At 36.1% G+C, this 21,588-nt stretch overlaps 1 protein-coding gene across 1 annotated transcript; it reads left to right on the forward strand.

Annotated features, from left to right (window-relative positions):
* Positions 1-7,655: 7,655 nt before the first annotated feature.
* Positions 7,656-19,934, forward strand: LOC107793770 (E3 ubiquitin-protein ligase BRE1-like 2). The gene is made up of 19 exons (XM_016616207.2): positions 7,656-8,100; positions 12,884-13,045; positions 13,144-13,231; positions 13,353-13,583; positions 13,762-13,929; positions 14,393-14,586; positions 14,662-14,745; positions 14,863-14,982; positions 15,063-15,249; positions 15,329-15,489; positions 16,088-16,159; positions 16,246-16,322; positions 16,806-17,000; positions 17,454-17,526; positions 17,607-17,693; positions 17,808-17,945; positions 18,029-18,231; positions 18,919-19,081; positions 19,422-19,934. The coding sequence occupies exons 1-19, from the start codon at positions 7,981-7,983 to the stop codon at positions 19,551-19,553; spliced, it is 2,655 nt and encodes an 884-aa protein (XP_016471693.1). The 5' UTR covers positions 7,656-7,980; the 3' UTR covers positions 19,554-19,934.
* Positions 19,935-21,588: the final 1,654 nt, after the last annotated feature.

Consider the following 21,588-nt stretch of genomic DNA (forward strand, 5'->3'; position numbering starts at 1 on the left):
GAGATGTCCCTTGAAGATCTCATTGTTCGGTTGAGAATCGAAGAGGACAACAAAGCTGTTGAAAAGAGAGGCCGTGGAAACTCAACACTAATGGGAGCAAATATTGTTGAAGAGAACAAAAAGAGGAAGAAGGCTTCTAGACTGAAATACAACCCAAGCAAGAAGCGGTTCAGTGGAACTGCTGCAGCTGTGGAAAAATCGGACACAAATCTACGGAGTGTCGTGCTCCGAAAAAATACAAGAAGAAGGGTCAAGCAAACATGGTTGAAAAGCATGATGATGTTGATGACTTATGTGACATGCTTTCCGAATGCAACTTGGTGGGCAATCCTAAAGAGTGGTGGATTGATTATGGAGTCACTCGCCATGTTTGTGCTGTTAGAGAAGATTTTTCTACTTATGCTCCTATTGGACCCGATGAGACGATTTCTATGGGAAATGCTGCAAAGGCCAAGATTGAAGGATGTGAGAAGATATTTCTCAAAATGACTTCCAGCAAAGTGGTGACTTTGAACAACGTCCTTCATGTTTCTGAGATTTGGAAGAATTTAGTCTCTACTGGGCTTCTTGTTAAGAACGGTTTTAAATGTGTTTCTGTATCCGATAAGGTTGTAATAAGTAAGAACGAGATGTTTGTAAGAAAAGGTTACCTCACTGAGGGCCTTTTCAAGCTGAATGTAATGGTTGTTGAAAATAATAATAAAATTTCAGCTTCGTCTTACTTACTTGAGTCAAATGAATTATGGCATATATGTTTGGGTCGTATTAATTATAAAACCTTACAAAAAATGATTAATTTGAAAGTATTGCCTAAGTTTGAATGTGACAAATCAAAATGTCAAGTATGTGTGGAATCTAAGTATGTTAAACATCCTTATAAGTCATTTGAAAGGAATTCAAATCCTTTAGACTTAGTTCACATAGATATTTGTGACATGAAGTCAATACCATCTCGCAGTGGAAAGAAGTATTTCATAATTTTTATTGACGATAGTACTCGATATTGCTATGTTTACTTACTTAATAGTAAAGATAAAGCAATAGACGCATTCAAGCAATACAAAAATGAAGTTGAAACACAACTTAATAAGAAATTCAAAATGATAAGAAGTGATAGGGGTAGTGAATATGAATCTCCTTTTGAACAAATACGTTTAGAATATGGAATTATTTATCAAACAACGACCCCTTACATGCCCCAAACTAATGGGATTGCAGAAAGAAAGAATTGTTCATTAAAGGAGATGATGAACGCATTATTGATAAGTTCTGGTTTACCACATAACTTGGGGGGGAGCCATTCTTGTGGCTGGCCGAATACTAAATCGAGTACCCCATATCAAAACAAAATTCATTCCATATGAAAAATGGAAAGGAAGGAATCCCAACTTGAATTATTTTAAAGTATGGAGGTATTTGGCAAAAGTGCAAGTTCCTAAACCCAAAAGGGTAAAAAAGGACCGAAAACTGTTGATTGTGTTTTCATAGGATATGCGACTAATAGTAAAACATATCGATTTCTGGTTCATAAATCAGAAAATCTCGATATTCATAATAATACGGTTATAGAATCAGATAATGCTGAGTTCTTTGAAAATATATATCCGTATAAAAAGGAATGTGAGTCGATTGGTGAAGGATCTAAATGACCTCGGGAAGAAACAAAAGAAAGTACACTTAACCAGGAGGATCCAAGACGTAGTAAACGTCAAAGAACGTCTACTTCATTTGGACCAGATTTTGTGACTTTCTTATTAGAAAATGAGCCTCAAACATTTAAAGAAGCTTTGTCTTCTTCGAAATCATTGTTATGGAAAGAGGCAGTCAATAGTGAAATAGAATCCATACTGAACAACCATACATGGGAGTTGGTTGATCTTCCTCCTGGAAATAAACCGTTGGGTTCTAAATGGATCTTTATGAGGAAAATGAAAGATGATGACACTATCGACAAATATAAGGCAATAATTGTGGTCAAAGGGTATAGATAACGAAAAGGTCTTGACTATTTTGATACATACTCTCCAGTTACAAGAATTACGTTCATACGAACGTTAGTAGCGTTAGCTGCAGTTTATGGTCGTAAAATTCATCAAATAGATGTTAAGACAATCTTCTTAAATGGAGAGTTGGAGGAAGAAATCTACATGGAACAACCTGAAGGGTTTGTGGTTCCAGGTAAAGAAAAGAAGGTCTGTAGACTTGTTAAGTCCCTTTACGGACTAAAACAAGCACCCAAATAATGGCATGTGAAATTTGACCAAACAATGTTGTCAAATAGGTTTAAGATAAATGAATGTGATAAATGTGTGTACATTAAAAATGTTCCAAATCACATAGTCATTGTTTGCTTATATGTGGATGATATGCTCATAATGAGTAATGACATTGCCAACATAAATGCTACTAAGCGTATGCTAACTAGCAAGTTTGATATGAAAGACTTGGGAGTTGCTGATTTAATTATGGGGATTAAGATCCATAAGACTCCTCAAGGTCTGGCATTGTCACAATCTCATTATATTAAGAAAGTGCAAGCACTTAAGGTTTAAAGTTGCAAAGACTCCAATTGATGTGAATCTTGCATTAGCAAAGAACAAAGGCCAAATCATATCACAATTGGATTATGGTCGTGTGTTGGGATGCTTAATGTACATCATGAATTGTACACGACCAGATATAGCTTGTGCTATAAGTAAATTGAGTCGATACACGAGTAATCCAGGTCAATCTTATTGGATGGCAATAAAACGAGTTTTGGGATATTTAGAACATACCCAGGGCTTTGCTTTGCACTACAGTAAATATCCTGCAGTGATAGAGGGATACTATGATGCAAAATGGATCACTGGTTCAACTTATTCTAAGTCCATAAGTGGATATGTGTTCACTATTGGTGGAGGAGCGGTATCTTGGAAGTCATCCAAACAAACTTGTATTGCCCGCTCTACAATGGAGGCTGAATTCATAGCCTTGGATAAAGTCGGTGAAGAAGCTGAATGGCTCCGCAATTTCTTGGAAGATATTCCATTTTGGCCCAAACCGTTGGCACCAATATGCGCACATTGCGATAGTCAAGCGGCAATTGGAAAGGCTGGGAGCATTATGTATAATGGTAAATCTCGTCATATACGACAAAGACATAAAACCGTTAGACAATTACTCTCTAGAGGAATTATCACGATTGACTATGTAAAGTCAAGTGATAATGTGTCGGATCCACTTACAAAAGGCCTAACTAGAGAGGTAGTTGAGAAATCATCAAGGGGAATGGGACTATGGCCGTGAACAAGTCATAGTGGCGATAACTCTACCTAGAAGACTGGAGATCCCAAGATCTAGGTTCAAGAAGATCAAACAAAGTCATTAATGACGGTTCAATATTGTCAACTAAACTTTTGGTCCATTCTCGTGATGAAACAATGTTCAGTATCAAAGATAAAATATTAAGGCCTTTTAGTGATTTCTAAATTTGATACGGGGTATATCAAATAGTGTATATATGGGATGACACATTTAGGAATCACCTATGTAAGTGTGAAGTGTTAGCCGCTTCTAGGAGAACTTTGTAAGGCCAGTTCTCTACGCACTTATGAAACTAGGCGGTGTTCATGCCTGAAACGAACACAATAATGAGAACCAAAGACGGTTAAGGGTTGGTTGTGTGACTTGTGGTTGCCTAGGTATACACCAAAGTTCGACGGTTCAAAGATATCAAATCTACAGATTGATCGAGTATATCTGACATATGTTCACTACGGAAAGTTTAAAGGGAAACCTACTTATCCAGATGCAATTAATCCTTGCTTGCGAATCACACAGTTTTTATGTATACTTTCGTGATATAGCCATTCCCCATTCATGTGGGGGATTGTTGGGTTTTTATGTATTTAATATATTAAATACTTAAAAGAGGGTGAATGGGAAATGGAGGAAAATGAAATTTTTGAGTGAAATTTTAAGTTTTCCCCCCCCCTTGGCAAAGGGACATTGTCCCATATTGGAAGAGGAAGAGGTTTTTTGTGAGTATATAAGCAATTGCTCTTCTTCTAGCTCTTAAAAGGTTGAGAAGAAGGCAAGCCTCGCGCCTTGTTTCCCCCATTAGCAAAGGGACATTATCCCATATTGGAAGATGAAGAGGTTTTTTATGGGTATATAAGCAATTGCTTTTCTCTAGCTCTTAAAGAGTTGATAAGAAGGCAAGCCTCACGCCGTCGTCGTCGTCGCTCGCTCGGCTTTGGATTTGGATTTGGATTTGGTCAAATGATCGATTGCTTGATTAATTTTTTGGACCAAATTTATTTGTTAATAGTAAAATATTAACAGAAATGTTATTAAATATTTGTCTTAATAACGGAATATTAATATTAAATATTAATATTATCCAATCCGTTTTTCTATTTTGGTAACAGAAAAATTAACTACCCTCTTCAATTTTCCCTCTTTATTGTTGAGTAAATAGCCATTTATGTTATGACATTTATGTTGTGGCCATTTTGCATAAACAACCATTCTGAAGAGTTGCACCTCTTCAGATTTCAGCCCAACTTTGGCTATAAATACAAGGCTATTCTGCTCAGAATTTCCATACGAATTTTCTGAGTTCTTCTACATATTTTAACTTCAAAGAAAGCAACAGTAAGTGTGATTTGCTACCGAATTTTGTGTTCAATAAAACACTGGGTTTGAAGTACCACTACACCAGTGTGTAATTTGTTCTATCCTATGAGGAAATAATCCATAACCTTGGGTACTAGGAGGGGATTAAATTCCTTAAGAAAACACTGTGAATTCAGTGGGCTCAAATTGGTTTTCTGTTATTTCGTTGTTCATTCCTGTTTATGTTCATTTCTGTTTATGTTCATTTATATTTCCAGAATTATTTTACAAATACAGTTTACTAACAATTACTAACTTGTTAGGTTTTGTTATTACGCTTTGCGACGAAAAACTGTGAAAACAACAATTCTACAACAATGACTTTTTCATTAGATAATTTAATCTAAATAGTCGTCCATCTAATCGATTAAATTAGAAATAAGCGATAGATATATAATATATATAATCGTTGTATTATATATATATATATATATATATATATATATATATATAGTCTGTGGAGTATTTCTTGCATTTAAAGAAGTAGACAATGAATTTAACCGGCTATTTGTGTAAAGATCCCTTCATTCATTTATGAGTGACCATTTGATGGGCCTCTAAAACTAAACAGTAAAAATTGCACGGGGCGCCCTATTTGGTCGCCCCTATTTAACTTATACCCATTTTTAAATTTTTTAATTTGTACCCACTTTTTAAACAACTTCAGCCCCCTTTCTCATCCTCCTTCTCCTCCTTCGTTTTCTTCTTCTTCTTTCTTCTGCTACTATTGGTGCTGCTATGAAACTTCAGTTCATGGGATGATTTCCATAGATATGTTTATTAGATTATTTAAAAATAAATTATAAATAATTACGTAAGTTAGTATACAATAATTTGTGAATATTTTCACATACATAAGTTAGTAGACAATGATAATTCTGTTCTTTTCACGTTTATTGTTTCAGAAATTTATGATTTAGATACTGTTGGCAATCTGATTATTTATCTAGTATATTAGAAAGTTTTTTCAAAAACTTCAGCTTATATAGTGCCGAAATTTTTACAAATGAACTAAATAACTTCAGCATCTTCTGCTGAAGTTTTTGAAAAAGCTTTATGACAAAACTAATGTATCGAGGACAAAAAAACTTCAGCTTTTAGTGTTGAAGTTTTTACAAATGAAGTAAATAACTTTAGCATCTTCTGCTGAAGTTTTTGAAAAAGCTTATCCAGGACAAAAAAAAATTTCAACTTATTTAGTGCTGAAGTTTTTATAAATGAACTAAATAACTTCAGCATCTTCTGTTGAAGTTTTTGAAAAAGCTTAATGACAAAACCAATGAATCCAGGACAAAAAAACTTCAGCTTATTTAGTGCAATTACAAATAAAAACTTCAGCAAATAGAGAACAAAACTTCAGCTACTATGCTTAAGTTCAGCAATTACAAACAAAAACTTCAGCAAATAGAGAACAAAACTTCAGCTACTATGCTTAAGTTCAACAATTACAAACAAAAACTTCAGCACACTTGGTTCAGCACACTTGCTACTTCAGGCCCGTCTACTAGAATGCTGAAGTTTTGCGTGATTGTCTTTGCTACTTCAGCCCCGTATGCTGAAGTTACGCGAAAAAAGGGGTACGTTTGCAAATTTTTTTACAAAGCGGACACAAGTTAAAACGTGACACAAAAACGGGTATAAATGCAAATGCCCCTAACTAAACAGTTAATGCCTTCTTGGGCCTAGATGGGCCTATTGACATTCTTTGGGCAGCTCTTGCAAAGTTGGGTGCGGATTAAGCCCAACCTTTCGAGCCCAAAATAAGCTCAATGTCTTTTCCTTAGCCCATTAGAAGAATTTGGAAATTGGTAAGTATAAATGATTAGTTGTGCCTAAGACTAATATCTAATGATGTGGTAAGAGATGGAAAATAATGTTTTACTAATTAGCAATTACTAGTGATTGATATCTAACAAATATAGTTTTCTTAAGTAATCATTGAAATTTAAGATAATTAAACGTATCTATGAGATTGAGTTGATTTGGAATTTAATTAAATAGTTTGGATTGTTTATTATGAAAACATAATTACAAGGAGAAAAGAAAAGGTAAAAATTGACTAATGTCCTAAAATTGAAATTTTTCCCTTGATTTTCATAAGGTCAATAACACGCAAAAAAAAAAAAAAAAAAGATTTCTTATCCTAATATTATGAAGCAACAATATCCAGTCAAAATTTTCCTCAATCTAAATAGTTTGGAAAGTTTTTCAAATTTTGTTTTCTTTAAGTACATTCTAGATTAGCAAAATATATGGCATCAAAAGGAAAATTATATAAAGATGTGCATAAAAAGAAATGCTGTTACACGCGCACATACCAAATATGTATGATTTCTTTTTCTTCTTCTTTGTACTTAATGATTTTACAAAGTTAGCAAAGACCTTAATTTTCTATACAAATATGTTAGTCAACAAAACAGATATCATTGTTAAACTGAGTTTTCATAATTTCTATAATTACTTAATATAGTCTCATCATAATCAATTAATTAAAACAATTAATATCCTTCTTAAACAATCGGTATTAATGTATGTTAGCTAAATTAAATACTAATCTTCAAATTCTACAATTACTTTATCGCCATCGCAATATCCTACAAAGTACAAAAGATCGTACCGATGAATTAAATACTAAAAATCGAATTTATAGATTATATACAATCTATATTTAATTTGCGTCAATATTCATCTATTTCTGAATCAACATCATATAATCGTCATTATTCGTACCTTGAGTCATTCCTACTATACCTCTAAACTGAACGTTAGCATGCAACAAGTAAAAAATCGTTATTGTTTAATGCTTGCAGACTCGAAAAATAATCTATTTTACGCCACAATAAATCACATATTTTTCATATAAATAGTCAAATATGAAGATTTCAATTATCCAATAAAAACCAAATTTGGAAAAAATGATAAATAAGGCCCAAAAAATTAATTTTCAAAAGCCCGAATCAAATATATATAATGGCCCAAAAATCCCCAAATATTACAAATTTTCAGTTTCTCCAACTGAACTATTTTCTCTCTCAGCACATCGGGCGTGCACACAAAAGCACAAAATACACACACACACACAGTTCCTCCATTTTAGTGAACTATTCTCTTCTTCAACCCCACCACCCCCTTAACCCACCCACCCCAAAACAATCCCCACCCACTTCCCCCTTCTGGGTTTTATCAGTTTTTATCATTTTCTTTGATTTTTTTCTCACAAGTTCCTACCTTTAATTTCAAGAATTTGGAAAATTTGAAGTCTTTAGAATTGAAAATTTTGATTCTAAAGTCGGGTTCATGAAATTAATATCAAAGATTTAAATGGAGAATTCTGCTGCTGCATCTGACGAGCCTCAAAAGAAGCGTCCTCATCTCAACACTGTTTTAATCTCCTCTCCTACGATGGCTCGCCATTCTAAAGCTTCTTCTGATAATAAAACTGTAAGTTTTTTTCCTTATTCTTTAATAGCCACTATTTGTTATTATTGTTTTTATGGTTATTTCTGTAACTGAATTTTTTTGCTGTATTTTAGCTTAGTTATATATATTTTTAGGGTTCTATAGTTTAAAAAAGAATGACCCTTTTCAATGTTTCATATGTGGTTCAATTTATTTTAGCTTAAGGCGATAAAAAGTATTTGTCTTTGCTTTGTTTGTTGATTTTTAGCTTAATGCTTTTATGGTTTTTGTAATTGAAGTGGTTGTATTGTATGTTAGCTTAGTGACATATGTTTTTAGGGTTGCATAGTTTGAAAAAGAATAACCCTTTTCATATGTGGTTCTATCTTTTTTAGTATAAGGAGATACAAATTGGTGTACTTTATTTTATTAGTTTGATTTTTAGCTTTAGTTTTTTTGTGAAAAGGCTTGTTGAGCTGTAAAAGCTCATTTGGTTGCTGACTAGTTTTCAGTTTTATGGATGAAATAGAGTGTGGTAGTTTATGCCATTAGAATCGATGTTTGTGTTTTTGCTATAAAACCTAAAGTTAGGACTTTATCTGCGATAAAGTTGTGATCTTGATGAGAGCTTGTTCAAGGATGATCAATTTGTTGTATGGATGATCCATTAGGGTATTATTTGCTGTAGTGGGCTAGTGATGAAAAGCACACCCAAGGGTTGTATCTTAAAGGTGAATGTCAATGAAGGTGGAATGTAAACCATGGCGAGCTAGGTTTGAATCCTAACTTTGGTAAAAAAATTAAGTTTATCTTCCCCCTCCCCCCCAAGTCTAGGTGGATAGAGGTACCTTATACAAGTATTGGTGGGAGGACGTAGGTACCCACTGGGATAGTCGAGGTGTGCGCAAACTGATCCTGATACCAAAGGTTTAAAAAAATAATGGAAAGAAAAAGAAAAGCACATCCCTAGCTATTGGTTTAAAGTTACTTATATGGAAAGAGTTGATCTTGATATCAAAAAGGAGTTTTATTAGGTTGTGCCTGCATGGGTGTTTTCTCTCTCTTGAGGTTCTTATTGCCAGATACTATCTTATCTCCTGTTAGTCTCAGTTGTTGCCTTATCTAAGTCCTATACATGTGCTGCTTTTTTTTTGTTCGATGTTTTGAAGGTTCTGGTTAATCTAAATGTTGAACGTCAAGTGATTGTTGTTCTATGATAACTTGGGGAATAACTGATATAAGTAAAATGGCGAAAGGCTCTCTCCCTCGCTTTTATTTGTCTAATAGAGTGAAAATCTTTTAAACAATGATATATCTTTCGAAATTTTAAATTTTGTGGGACTAAAGTTATAGAAGTTACAGTCTCAAGGGGATGGCCTAATGGTCAAAAGATGAAGCAACAGGTTTGGGAACAAAGGTTTGAACCCCAATAGAGGCTATATTAAGGAATTCTTTTGGTAGGCCCGCATTTTACGGGTGCCCCTTTGGATTCGGTGAGGACGTGAGGTTTACACAAGCTGACTGGAGAGTGCCATTACTGAAAAAAGTTGTACAAGTTACGGATGTACAGAACCGTCTATCTTAAGACATTCCTTTTTTGGGCGACTGTGGTATTTCCCTAGAGGTGCATCCTTGTTGATTGCTATTAATTACACATCTATCTCATACTATTAATTTCCCTCACCTTTTGTATAAATGTACTGCTAATCCACTAGTGCACAAAGTAACTTTCTGTTAGAAAATTGTGAAATGTATCATTGATTCATTGTTTCGCTAATTGATTTTAACTTTATTGCAAGAACTTCTTCTCAATTAAACACAACTGATTATCAAGTAGTCTTTGGTTAATGCGGTTTGGTGAATATAGAGCAATAACTGATAAAGGATTGCATATTGTTTAATCTTCACGTGGAAAACTTTGCCAATTTCATTGTGCCAGTCACTTGCTTTTGCTTATGGTGTGATAGTTGGTTCAGATAACTGAGCGTATATTGCCCAAAATAACTTGTCACTTGCCTTTGTATGATTGTGTATCCTACATATTACTGGACCTGCCATGAATTACTGCCCTTTTCTAGTTAGGTAAATGCTATTGTTTTTTTTTTTCCTGTGTAATTATTAGGAAGCCTTTATTATAAGATGTGATCATTGTGAACCTTAAGGGGGTGCACTTTTAAACTGCTTATGCCTTCATTAACTAGTTGCTAAGTTAATACGACGATAGGTGCGAAATGCCAAAAGAAATTTGCACTATTCTGCCAACTTAGAGGAAGAGAATGGAAAGAACTTCAAGTAAAGATGGATGCTATAAATGGAGGTTGATTTTCTGCGTTGCTTCTTCCTCTCTTTGGCATGTTCTTCCTTGTCCTTATCCTCTCAAATACTCTCCTCAGTTCTCCGGCCTAAAAAATGTGAACCACCATTGAATATGTTTCACACGGTTTTCATTTTTTGCAAAATATTATCCATTCAACTAGAAGAGCTCAAACATATCTAGGCACTTAACAAGCATCCAAGGGTGTGGCCTAGTGGTCAATGAAGTGGGTGAGAACCATGAGGTCTCAGGTTCAAATCCCAGTGGAGGCAAAAAATACTAGATGATTTCTTCCTATCTATCCAAGCCTTGGTGGATAGAGTTACTTGGTATCAGTTGCTGGTGGGAGCTGGCAAGTATCCCGTGGAATTAGTCGAGGTGTGCGCAAGCTGGCCCGGACACCACAGTTTTAAACAAAATATCTAGGCACCTAACAAATCTGAAAATAAAACCTTCAAAATAGTTGAACGACGAAATCGTCAATAATCATCATTTTAGTAGCAAAGTGAATTTGGACACTGTAAAAGAACACAAAGCTTGTTCAATATTGTGTGGTCATGAAGAAATGAAACTTCTGAACAATTGGAGGACGTCATTCACTTCTAGTTTGTGTACAATTACAATTTTGTTTGGCTTGACCAAATTTAGGATGAAACTAAATCACCATACATCTTATTTACCTTTATTGTGGATCAAATCAAATTTAGTTTGACGAGAGAGTTGTAGCAAGTACTCGGAGTAAGAAATTTTCTCTTTTAGCATTTCAAAACAAATGCGTCTTCCGTAGCCATCACACCAAAAAAAGGAGGGAGCTATGAACATCAAGGACTACAAGCCTCTAAGTCCAATGGGAAATATCTACAAGGTAATTTCTAAGGTGCTTTCTAGTAGAATAAAGAAGGCGTTGGATGAGACAGCGTGTGCCTCTCAGAATGTATTCGTGGAAGGATGACAAATCTTAATGCAACTTTAATGGCAAACAAAGTGGCTGACTCTAGAAGGAAGCAGGGAGAGCCGGGGATCTTGTTGAAATGGGAACTTAAGAAGGCCTGTGATCGTGTGAACTGGGAGTTCCTGGCTTTGTAATGTTGAAAATGGGATTGCAGGATATGTGGCGGAATTGAATTTAGTTCTGGTATCAACACTCAGATTCCTGGTCTTAGTGAATGGCAGAATTAAGTTCTGGTATGAACGGTCAAATTCTTGGTCATAGTGAATGGCAGAACATGTAGTTCTTTTGGTAGCTCGAGGGGTTTGAGACAAAGGAACTGCTATCTCCTGTGCTATTCATTTTTTTATGTTAACATATGTAGGTAACTAGTTATTCCGTCCATCTTAAAGTAATAGAATTTTGATTTGATAGAGCTGTCTTGAAGGTTGGGAGAGGGGGGGAAGTGGACATCGGTCCCCAAAGAAGGAAGGTTACAGCTTTTGGCTGTAATGAGTCTAACTTTAGGTGAGCTGATTTTAGATATGAAATTTTCCCTGTCTAAAATAGTAAAAATTATTTTGAATTTCAAATTTGGGACATCTGCGGACAGGTTGGTTTTGATTTGAATATCTGCCTTTTGGGGAAAATCCTGCTCACTGTGTTACTTAATTATCTGATTACCTTTTTTGTTTCCTTCTGTCAGTATATGAACGTCTTGTTCTTTAGTTAATTTTTTTATGGGGCATATCTCAATTCCTTATCAGCACGAAACTTACTAAATCTTGTGATGATAGTGACACTAACAGGACTATCATGGTTATCTTGTAAAAGTTCTTCCTAGAAAGTAACATTACTCACCAGGAAAAAAATTAAAATTAAAAATAAAATCAGCAAGAACTTTATTGGTAGAATCTTGCACAAATTTTGTTTCCTTTAGACGCATCTGTTGCGAAAATACAAGAGTGCATGTATGTATATATATATATGTGTGTGTTCCTTTAATTCAGAGAAGCAACATTCTTATATTTGCGCTACTGGTCAATATATGCTCATAATTGTGCAGGGATAACTCAATTTAAGAGGTAAAGTAACATATCCTTAAGAGTTAAGTGTTGCAGATGGCTTTGTGAAATTACATATTTTTTTTTAATCATCTTCCTCTAACCTGATGTACAGTGTTTTCCTCTGCTTTTGCTTAAGAAAATAAATAACTCTTGATGTTTAAAAATTACATGATATTTTTATTTGGAAACAATGTTAATGAGAAATTCCATTTTCTTTGTTATATGTGGATGAATTGAAGGTATAGCTTGGGTTCCAAAAATGTTTAATTTTTTTGATAACCAAGAAATCCCCTAGGGTTAATGGCGCATGGTTCGAAACTCAGTGGATGATGGGCCTGCCTCTACACTTCTCCAATTAAATGCCATGCTTTTGTCCGCCAGGGTTCGAACCCGTGATGTGCGCCTAACCCACACATTACTCGCTGCACTCTTACAACTAGAACAAAGTCTTAGGGGCCCAAACATGTATGAAATTTAATAAAGATGGATGAAAGATTGGGTTTCTTTTTTTGACAGGTTGATGCTGCAGTTCTCCATTATCAAAATCAAAAACTAGTTCAGCAGTTAGATGCACAGAAACATAAGTTGCATGATCTTGAAGCCAAAATGAAAGAATTGAGGGACAGACAAGCTTCTTATGATAACTTCTTGGTTAAGTTAAATCGAATCTGGAATCAGGTAACTTCGTTAGGTATCCTAATTGTGTGGTGATTGATCTAAATAGCCTAACTTGTGATTTGCATTGGTTTGATGGTCTTCTAAATAATTCCATGTAGCTAGATGATGATCTGATTCTCCTTGGAGCATCCAGTGGGGCAGATCAAATTGCTTTGAAGAGCTTGGATCATCTAGATTATTCTCGAGGTTGGCTGTTACAAGTTTAAGTGAATTTGGGTTTCTTTATTATCCTGGAAGCTCAATATAGAAAAGATAAGCTCCTTTGCATTATATTGGGAATAACTCGTTGATTTCTAATAACATTTAGGTTCAGTTCCATCTTGTCCTGCGGAGGAAATGTTCCTGTGTAGGGTGTTGAAAACCAATGATATTCCAGGCGACGCCAATGCTGGATCCATTGTGAATATCAAGGAAGCTCTTGATCTGCGCCATTCTTCTACTCTTGAGTTGATGAAATCGTTGGAAAACGCTATTGATGCTCAGCGTATTAAAACTGAAAATCTTACTCATGTTTTGGAAGGAAAGCCATCAGCAGAAGGTTGGGAACCTGGAAAGACCTTGATGTGGTCCTACTTCCCCCCCTCCCCCTTTATTCTCTGATTACTTTGCAAGCGTTAGTTTTCTTCAGAATTTATTTTGTTACTATGTACTATGTATAGAACTGGTGCTTGAATCTGGTCTAATCTGATTATTTTACCATCATTGGAATTTTTCAGATGCTATCATTCTTTTAAGTAAGATCGATGATATGATGAAAGATGAGGCTAATTATCTCCGTCAAGTAATTGATGTTCTTCATTTGAAACACAAAGAATATGCTGATGCAATCGAAGCTTGTAATCAAAGCCATTCAGTGGATCAATCTGAGTTAAAGCGCCTTGAAGGTATTTGCAACATTCCTTTGTTCCACACGTGAACACAAGTTTTTAGCTCATACGCATTCATTTGTGAAGTCTCTTAAGTACAATCAGTGTTATGAGTTACAGATCAACATTGATATCAAATTCTGGGGCATATGTATGTGGTTGTTCAAATTGATATGTAATGTTTAGCTTTAACCATTGTGTATGATGGCATAGATGTGCATGTCTATTTTTCAGCTCATACATGTACCTAATGTAAGGTATTGAGTACAATCAGTAAAATTAATTAGCATTGCGAGTTAGAGTTCAACTTTGATATCAAATTGATTGGTGTTTGGTATATGAATTTCAAATTGGAGATGTAGCGTTTAACTTCAGGCATTGCATATGGTGACATGGATGTGAATATCTATTTGTATTGGCTAACGTCTTTTAAGCAGCTGCCACTGTGCCTTGAATATGTCTCTTTTGCTAATGGTAAAAGGTGAGCTGGAGGAAAGCATGTCAGAACTTGAAGATAGTAGAAGGAAGTTAGTTACTCTGAAAATGCAGAAAGATTTGGCATCTGGGGGGCAGGTAACAGTTTCAAGTGCGGTAAATGGTAGTATGTCACCAGAGAAGCCTACAGACCGAACAAAAGGTGTGCGGGAACTGAAGGAGTCTATAGAAGAGGCAAAGGTACCGTCACTATAACTTACCCTGTGTCTTGCCTGCGTGATGTATGCACATTTAAATGTGATGTTTTGATTGCAGGCGCTGAAAGAGGACCGCCTCTCTGAGCTTCAAGATGCCCAGGAAGATAATCTACATTTGTTGAAGCAGTTGCAAGATCTTCAGGTTTTCACCAAGAATTTCCTGGATTCAGTTTTTCAAATTTAAAATGTATTTGACATTAAAATGCCAAGTGCATTTATATGTTGTGAGGCTAAATTGTGATTTTTCTTGACCATACAGAATGAACTAAAGGATGACAGATACGTGTCTTCATCTCGTGCTTATACCTTACTCCATGATCAACGTCACCATTGGAATGCTGAGGCAGAGCGATACAAAGCTCTGACAGACTCTCTTCAGGTTAAGCTACATTACTCTTCATTTCACATTGTGGTTTAGATGGTACCTAGCTTGTCGTCTTTGCTTATAATTAAATTCAGGCTGACAGGTCTTTCATCGTACGGAAGGAGAAAGAACTGGTTATGAAAGCAGAGGCTATGGATTCAGCAAGGAAAGCAGTTGATAACTCCGAGTCAAGGATTGAGGAATTGGAGCATCGCATGCACAGATGCATTATTGGAAAAAATGAGCTGGAAATCAAAATGGAAGAAGCAATTCAAGATGCAGGTCGGTGTATTTTCGAGTCAGATTTTTCTGTTGGTATGTTTATGTAATAATCTGCTTACTTGAAGGTAGACTTTTGTAGGAAGAAAAGACATTAAAGAGGAGTTTCAGGTGATGGGCTCTGCTTTATCAAAAGAAATACAAATGATGGAAGCTCAGCTGAATCGTTGGAAGGAGACAGCTAAGGAAGCTGTTTCCTTACGTGAAGAAAGACAGTCATTGGAAGCTTCAATAGGAAGAAAGGTTTGGTCTTGGTGCCATAATATGATTTATATCTTATTACTTCTCAGTTAATGAAAAGGAGATCAATTTCTTAACTAGGAAAAAAGGGATTGGGGTGTCCATTAAGATAACTAATGGAAGATCTTTTTTCTTTGAGAAGGTAATGGAGAGTGTGTTACATCAATGCTGCTGTTAAATCTTTGTGGAATTATTTGCCTTGTGATCTTGTGTTTTGGGTTCTTCGGGTTTCTTTTGGGTGGGGGTGGCGGGTCTATCACCAGAGTGTCCCTAGTGAAAGGTCAAAGTTGTAAACCCCACTTGTCTCTGGTTTCCCTTGCCCCTTCCCCACAAACACCCAAAATAAAAATAAAAAAGGGAGCTGAAAGAATAGGGAACATACATATTATATTTCAAGTGATTCCATTTTTATTTCTGAGCCTTGGTGGGCACTAGCCAGTGTTACCCGATACTTGTGCTGGTAGGAGATGGCAGGTATTTGGTGGGAATAATCGAGGTGCGTGTAAGCTGACTTGTACACCATCGTTTTGGAAAAATAGGCAGATGTTATTTCAAGTAACTCCATTTTTTTGTTCTGAAATGGTTCAACTTGTTGCTGTAGGCTACTGAGCACAAAAACTTGATCAATAAATGTGCTCACCAGACTGGGGAGATCCGAACGCTAAAGGAACTTGTAAGTTCTTTAGCATAGACCTTTGCTTGTTCGTTACCAAGTTCTGTCCTTGTCATTACAAGTTACATGCCCGAGTCTTCTTGCAGGCTGAGAAGATGCAGAGGGACAAACAGGAACGTCAAATATTCTTGGACATGCTTGGCCAGCAAATCTATGACAACAGGTAGATTAATTTATTTCACTTCTTGGGATTTAACCTGTGATAAAATAGAAGTATCTGTGGCTCTATTTTATTAATCGACACAACACGTGTATGTGTGTGTGTGTGTTGTATGTATGTGTTATATGTATATAATAAATATATGTCCTCGTGTTCTATTGGTTGTCATATGTTACTAGAGATGATGTGAAAATAATTAAGTGGCAATAAACGATCTCACAAGCGCATATGAGAATCAAAATGTTTGGGGATTGCAACTGATATAATTTAAAAAAAAAACATTTGTGGAGGTTGCAAAGACTGGTTCCACTTTGTCGACCTGCAGTATTTAGTTGGAGAAGAGTATAGGGGTGGGCCCATTATTTATCGAGTTTCAAACCGTGTGCCAACAGGCGCTCGGGGACTTTCTCAGTTAGCAAAAGAAGTATGTTTTCACTAAATTAGTAGTCTCCTGTATTCACAACAAGACTTTGACCACTTTGCTAGAGACATAACGGAAATCAGAGAGTCGGAGAAAAGAGCTCACGCACAAGCTGAAATTTTGAGAGCTGCTTTGAATGAACATGATTTGGAATTGAGAGTGAAAGCTGCTAATGAAGCTGAGGCTGCTTGTCAGCAGAGGCTTTCCGCTGCTGAGGCAGAAATTGCAGAATTGAGGGCAGAACTGGATGCTTCTGACAGGTTCCTTTTTCTGATGCTTGCTTCTAAACTTATGATGCATTTTCAGGTTATCATAATTTGTGTCTTTCTGGAATGTCTATGTACTTGCGTGAAAATTGTGTCACCTTGATGCACCAACAACAGTTGGCCAGTCTGTCAAATGCCTTTTATCTTTTTTTTGATGACGGTGGTGTCCGCCCAGCTTGCGTCCACCTAGACATGAATATATCTGCTTTAGACAACACCTATTTAGAAATAAAAATAAGCAGCCAAAAAAAAAAAAAGAAGAGGTACTAGCAGTAGGTATCCTGCTACCAATGTATGTCCACATGTATATATCTGCTTTATCCGGTGTGCATCCATCATCTATTTAAAATCTAATAATGTTCTTCTGTGTATCCAATGTTGATCAAGCTTACCAATTTATTAGAGACACTCCTCTTTATCCTGTAACCATATAAGGTTTCCTTGCAGAGGTGTTTTAGAGCTAAGAGAAGCGATAAAAATAAAAGAAGGGGAATCAGAAACTTATATTTCCGAGATTGAGGTACTCAACTGGATGTGTTTGTTACAATTTATTGCATCACTTTCTCTCTGTTGCCTTTCTTCTGATCTATTTACATTTAGACTATTGGTCAAGCCTATGAAGACATGCAGACACAGAACCAACATCTTCTCCAGCAGCTGGCAGAGAGAGATGATTATAACATAAAGGTCTCTATTATTATATTTCCCTTTGTTGCAATGAATATTCTACACCCGGTGGTCATTCATAGGGAGTGATGCAGTTGACCTGTAGTCATGTTTACTTCTGCTTTTCAAGTGCAGTTAGTATCTGAGAGCGTGAAGATAAAGCAGGAACAAAGCTTGCTTCTCTCTCGGAAGCAGGTATCAACAGGTAAACTTCAAAAGGCTAAAACATCACTGGAATCTCTGAAAATGAGGATGGCTCAAAGTGAAGACCAGGTAGCCTTTTGCCTCTTTTGTGGCACGTAGAGGTTTAAGTTGGAATTGTTTGTTCTTTTCTCAACCATTATAATATGTTGTAGATGAAAGTTCACATCACGGAAGCTTTAAGTTATATCCAAGAAGATAGACATCTTGCAGTCACCCTGGAAACTGCCAAGCGAGAATTGGGAGATGCTGATAAGGAATTGAAGTGGCTGAGATCTGCTGCTTCCTCCGCTGATAAGGAATACGAACAGCTCAAGAGGAAGTTGGCCGAAATAGGGGTGGAGCTGGGAACTGAAAGGTGATATTCTTTTCAACAAACTCTTTTTATTACCCCCCCACCCCCCAAAACAAAAATCATGTGTACGGTAACCCTTAGTAGTTTAGTTTGCTATTTTACAAAATTGAGGTTGGATGTAGATGACTTAGCCTTATGTGGATAAATGTTCTTTAATCTAATGTCTGTTGTACAATAGACCCTTGGCATAACTGGTAAAGTTGTTGGCATGTGACCAAGAGGTTACGGGCTCGAGCCGTGGAAACAACCTCCTGCAGAAATGCAGGGTAAGACTGCATACAATAGACCCTTGTGGTCCGTCCCTTCACCGGACCCCGTGCATAGTGGGAGCTTAATGCACCGGGCTGTTCTAATCTAATATCTGCTGTAGAATGTGAGCTAATGAGCAATCTGCTGGTTGCCTGGCTTTATCTTTCTGTTGTACATCTTGAGGTTAATTATAGCTAATTGGAGCATAGATAAAACATGCATTACTGGTCTAAAGGTCAATGCTCTGTGCACAGGACTTTTTGGACTGGGTCCTGAATATAGTCTATTCAAGCCTTATGGCTTCAGCTGTGTGTTGGAATTTAGCATTTGCATGTTTCTGATCTTATAAAATGTTCTTGCTCATGAAGAAAAATAATCTGTTTGTGCATCTGCTATGAGTTCTTTCTTTATTCAGAGTTCATGAAAATTTTGCTAATCTAGGAGTGAGAAAAAGAAGCTTGATGAAGAGGCAGTGGAGTTGAACAGAACTGTTGATGAGTTGACTTCTGCAAGTGGCGAGGCTGCAGTACAAAAACTGCAGGATGAAATCAATGATTGCAAGGCTATTCTCAAATGTGGAGTGTGTCTTGATCGGCCAAAAGAGGTGTGTACATGTGTTCCTTTTTGCTCCGGAAGTGGGTAGTCTTATCTGGTTGAATACTTTGCCGCAAGCATATATTTTTCAATTCTAGTTCAGGATACTCGGTTCCCTTCTGTGTTTTAGAGTAAAGGTTGACCGCAAGAACAGGGTTTCTTCTGTGAATATTTGATGTATAAATGCCCCTAGAACCACTTAGGGCTACCTTGTATATTTATAAAGTTCAAAACGCCATATCGGTTTTGTAAATCTAGAAATGGCTTCTTGTAGGTATAGAGTTCGGTTATTATTTATTATGCGCTAGCAATGCTTTGAACCTGATTCTGTTCCTTTAAATATTTGGCAGGTTGTAATCACAAAATGTTATCATCTCTTCTGCAATCCATGTATTCAGAGAAATTTAGAGATTCGTCATCGCAAGTGCCCTGCTTGTGGAACTGCTTTTGGACAAAACGATGTTCGTTTTGTGAAAATCTGACCAAACTCTGTCAGTTGCAGCTCGCTGAACATGTACATTATTGCTGTTCTCTGAGGGTATCGTTCGAGAAGCCTACTAGGGGCAGAATTCATACCCTTGTGAAGAAGAAAGTGCTACCTTTTATTTTTTCCTTTCAATTTTCTTTTCCCCCCTTAGGGGTGCACCCATTTTTTTCTTTCTCCACATCTCTTTACTCAATACCTCTTTATATAGTCTTTTTTTGTTACCCACATCTCTTCTCTTAGTCTCTCTTTATGTAGTCCTCTTTATTTTTTCTTCACATCTCTTTCTCCCTTAAATCCTTGATTTAGCAGGTCTTCTTTCAACTGTATTTTGTTACAAACAGTGTAAAGCTTTATCATGTAGTGAGTTTTCTTAATGGTATTGAAGCATCTTCTATGAGATTATTATTATGTAGCTTAGTGAGATGGCAGGTTTCTGCATGTCATTTTTGTTCCAAAATTTATATGCCACGTCAGTGTCATGTCAGCATTTGTGTTTACGTGTTAAACTTTATACAAGTTGAGGTGACTACTTGTGCACCCCTAAAGTTGGAGGCATACTTGCCGGCTGAAGCCAAGTTTGAGGGTCTGTTTATGTATTATGCCATCTTTGTGTATAGTACATTTGCCTGACTTTGGTACATTGATTTTTGGGCATTGTCTTTTGTTTACTGCATTGATGAAGTGAAGGGAGCTGAAATGTTTCATCTCTCAGAGATAAAGGTTTTAGTTGAACTGATTGATGTTGAATGTTGTATTCCAGAAGTTTGCTTATTTTGTACAAATCAGTGGGAGGGTCCAAAGGAAGCATCTTAACTTTGTAACTAACCAAAGGAAAAATCAAAGAGATTTTTTATCCGTAGACTATTTTCACAAGGTTGGGGTAAAGTTTGCACACGTACTGCCTTGATGGTTGTTATGTTATCATAGAGAAAATTGGAAAATAAGCGGATTTAAATCATATTTTTCATATAGTAGAAGATATCACCAATACTTCTAGTTTAGCAGCTTCGTTGAGAGTTTCTAGAGCTACTCATGGCGCATTACCTCAAGGATGACGTATAGTTTTTTTGCCGAATTATATTACAGAATCATCTCAAAGATTTCAGTCAGAGCTGATGTATATCAAACGTGAATTCCTCCTTTAAAAAAATACTGCTGCTTTGATCTTGCTCAACAAAATCATTACAGCAAAATAATATATGTAGTTATGTTTACCCTTAAAATTGGATAAGGATTGAATTTTACGCGATTTTAAGGATACGTGATATAACTTGATACATATTAATATTGAAATTAACGACAATAAAATAAATTCAAACTACAAAATTGACTAGCCTTAGCTTCTGAGTTTGATCACCTCCGAGCCAAGAAATATCTCAACTAATGTTTAGACCTGAACAACAAGATGATAAGAACTAGAAATGATTAGTATATTGCTTTCTTTTGGTGTGTTACAAATGATCAGAACCCCCTTTAAAAAATATCATGATATGCTAATTAATTGGCCTCTTCTTGATACGTGCCGAGATTTTTGCCGTGATTCTCGATCGATTGCGGATATTTCGGCTTTCCGTTATTTGACTTGGTAAGTTTTCCTCGATCTTGCTTGGTCTTGATCTTGCTCGATCTCGATTTTTGAGTCACGAGCTCGACGATCTACTTTTGCGCCTTGATTCGATATAACCCGAGCTAGAACTTTGACCTACCATATATCAGCCTCGAGTGGACAAACAAATGGACGAACCTAGTTTTGAGCGTATACAAGTTCAATATTCATTTTCTCATTTTTCCTGATCTTCAATATATAAAATTTTGAAAAAGATATAGACTACAAGGATGGTCTTCTCATCTTTTTAAATTCTGTTTCCTTATTCATAAAATTAAAGTATTTGCCTTACATCATTTTCCTTTGTGAGATAATAACTACAAAGCCTTTGGATGGGTCCCACTATATACTTCATTTTTGGATTTATTCGTAAATTATCAAACCTTATGTTTATCCACATTCCATACCTTAAAAAAATATCGAC

Source organism: Nicotiana tabacum, chromosome 18 (genome assembly GCF_000715075.1).
Source record: "Nicotiana tabacum cultivar K326 chromosome 18, ASM71507v2, whole genome shotgun sequence".
Lineage (NCBI taxonomy): Eukaryota > Viridiplantae > Streptophyta > Magnoliopsida > Solanales > Solanaceae > Nicotiana > Nicotiana tabacum.

Excerpts from the sequence above, each read along its gene's own strand:
- LOC107793770 (XM_016616207.2), top strand. The coding sequence starts at position 7,981 with ATGGAGAATTCTGCTGCTGCATCTGACGAGCCTCAAAAGAAGCGTCCT. Across the intron at positions 15,490-16,087 it reads AAGCTTCAATAGGAAGAAAG|GCTACTGAGCACAAAAACTT; the intron begins GTTTGGTCTTGG and ends TTGTTGCTGTAG. Across the intron at positions 18,232-18,918 it reads GTGGAGCTGGGAACTGAAAG|GAGTGAGAAAAAGAAGCTTG; the intron begins GTGATATTCTTT and ends TTGCTAATCTAG.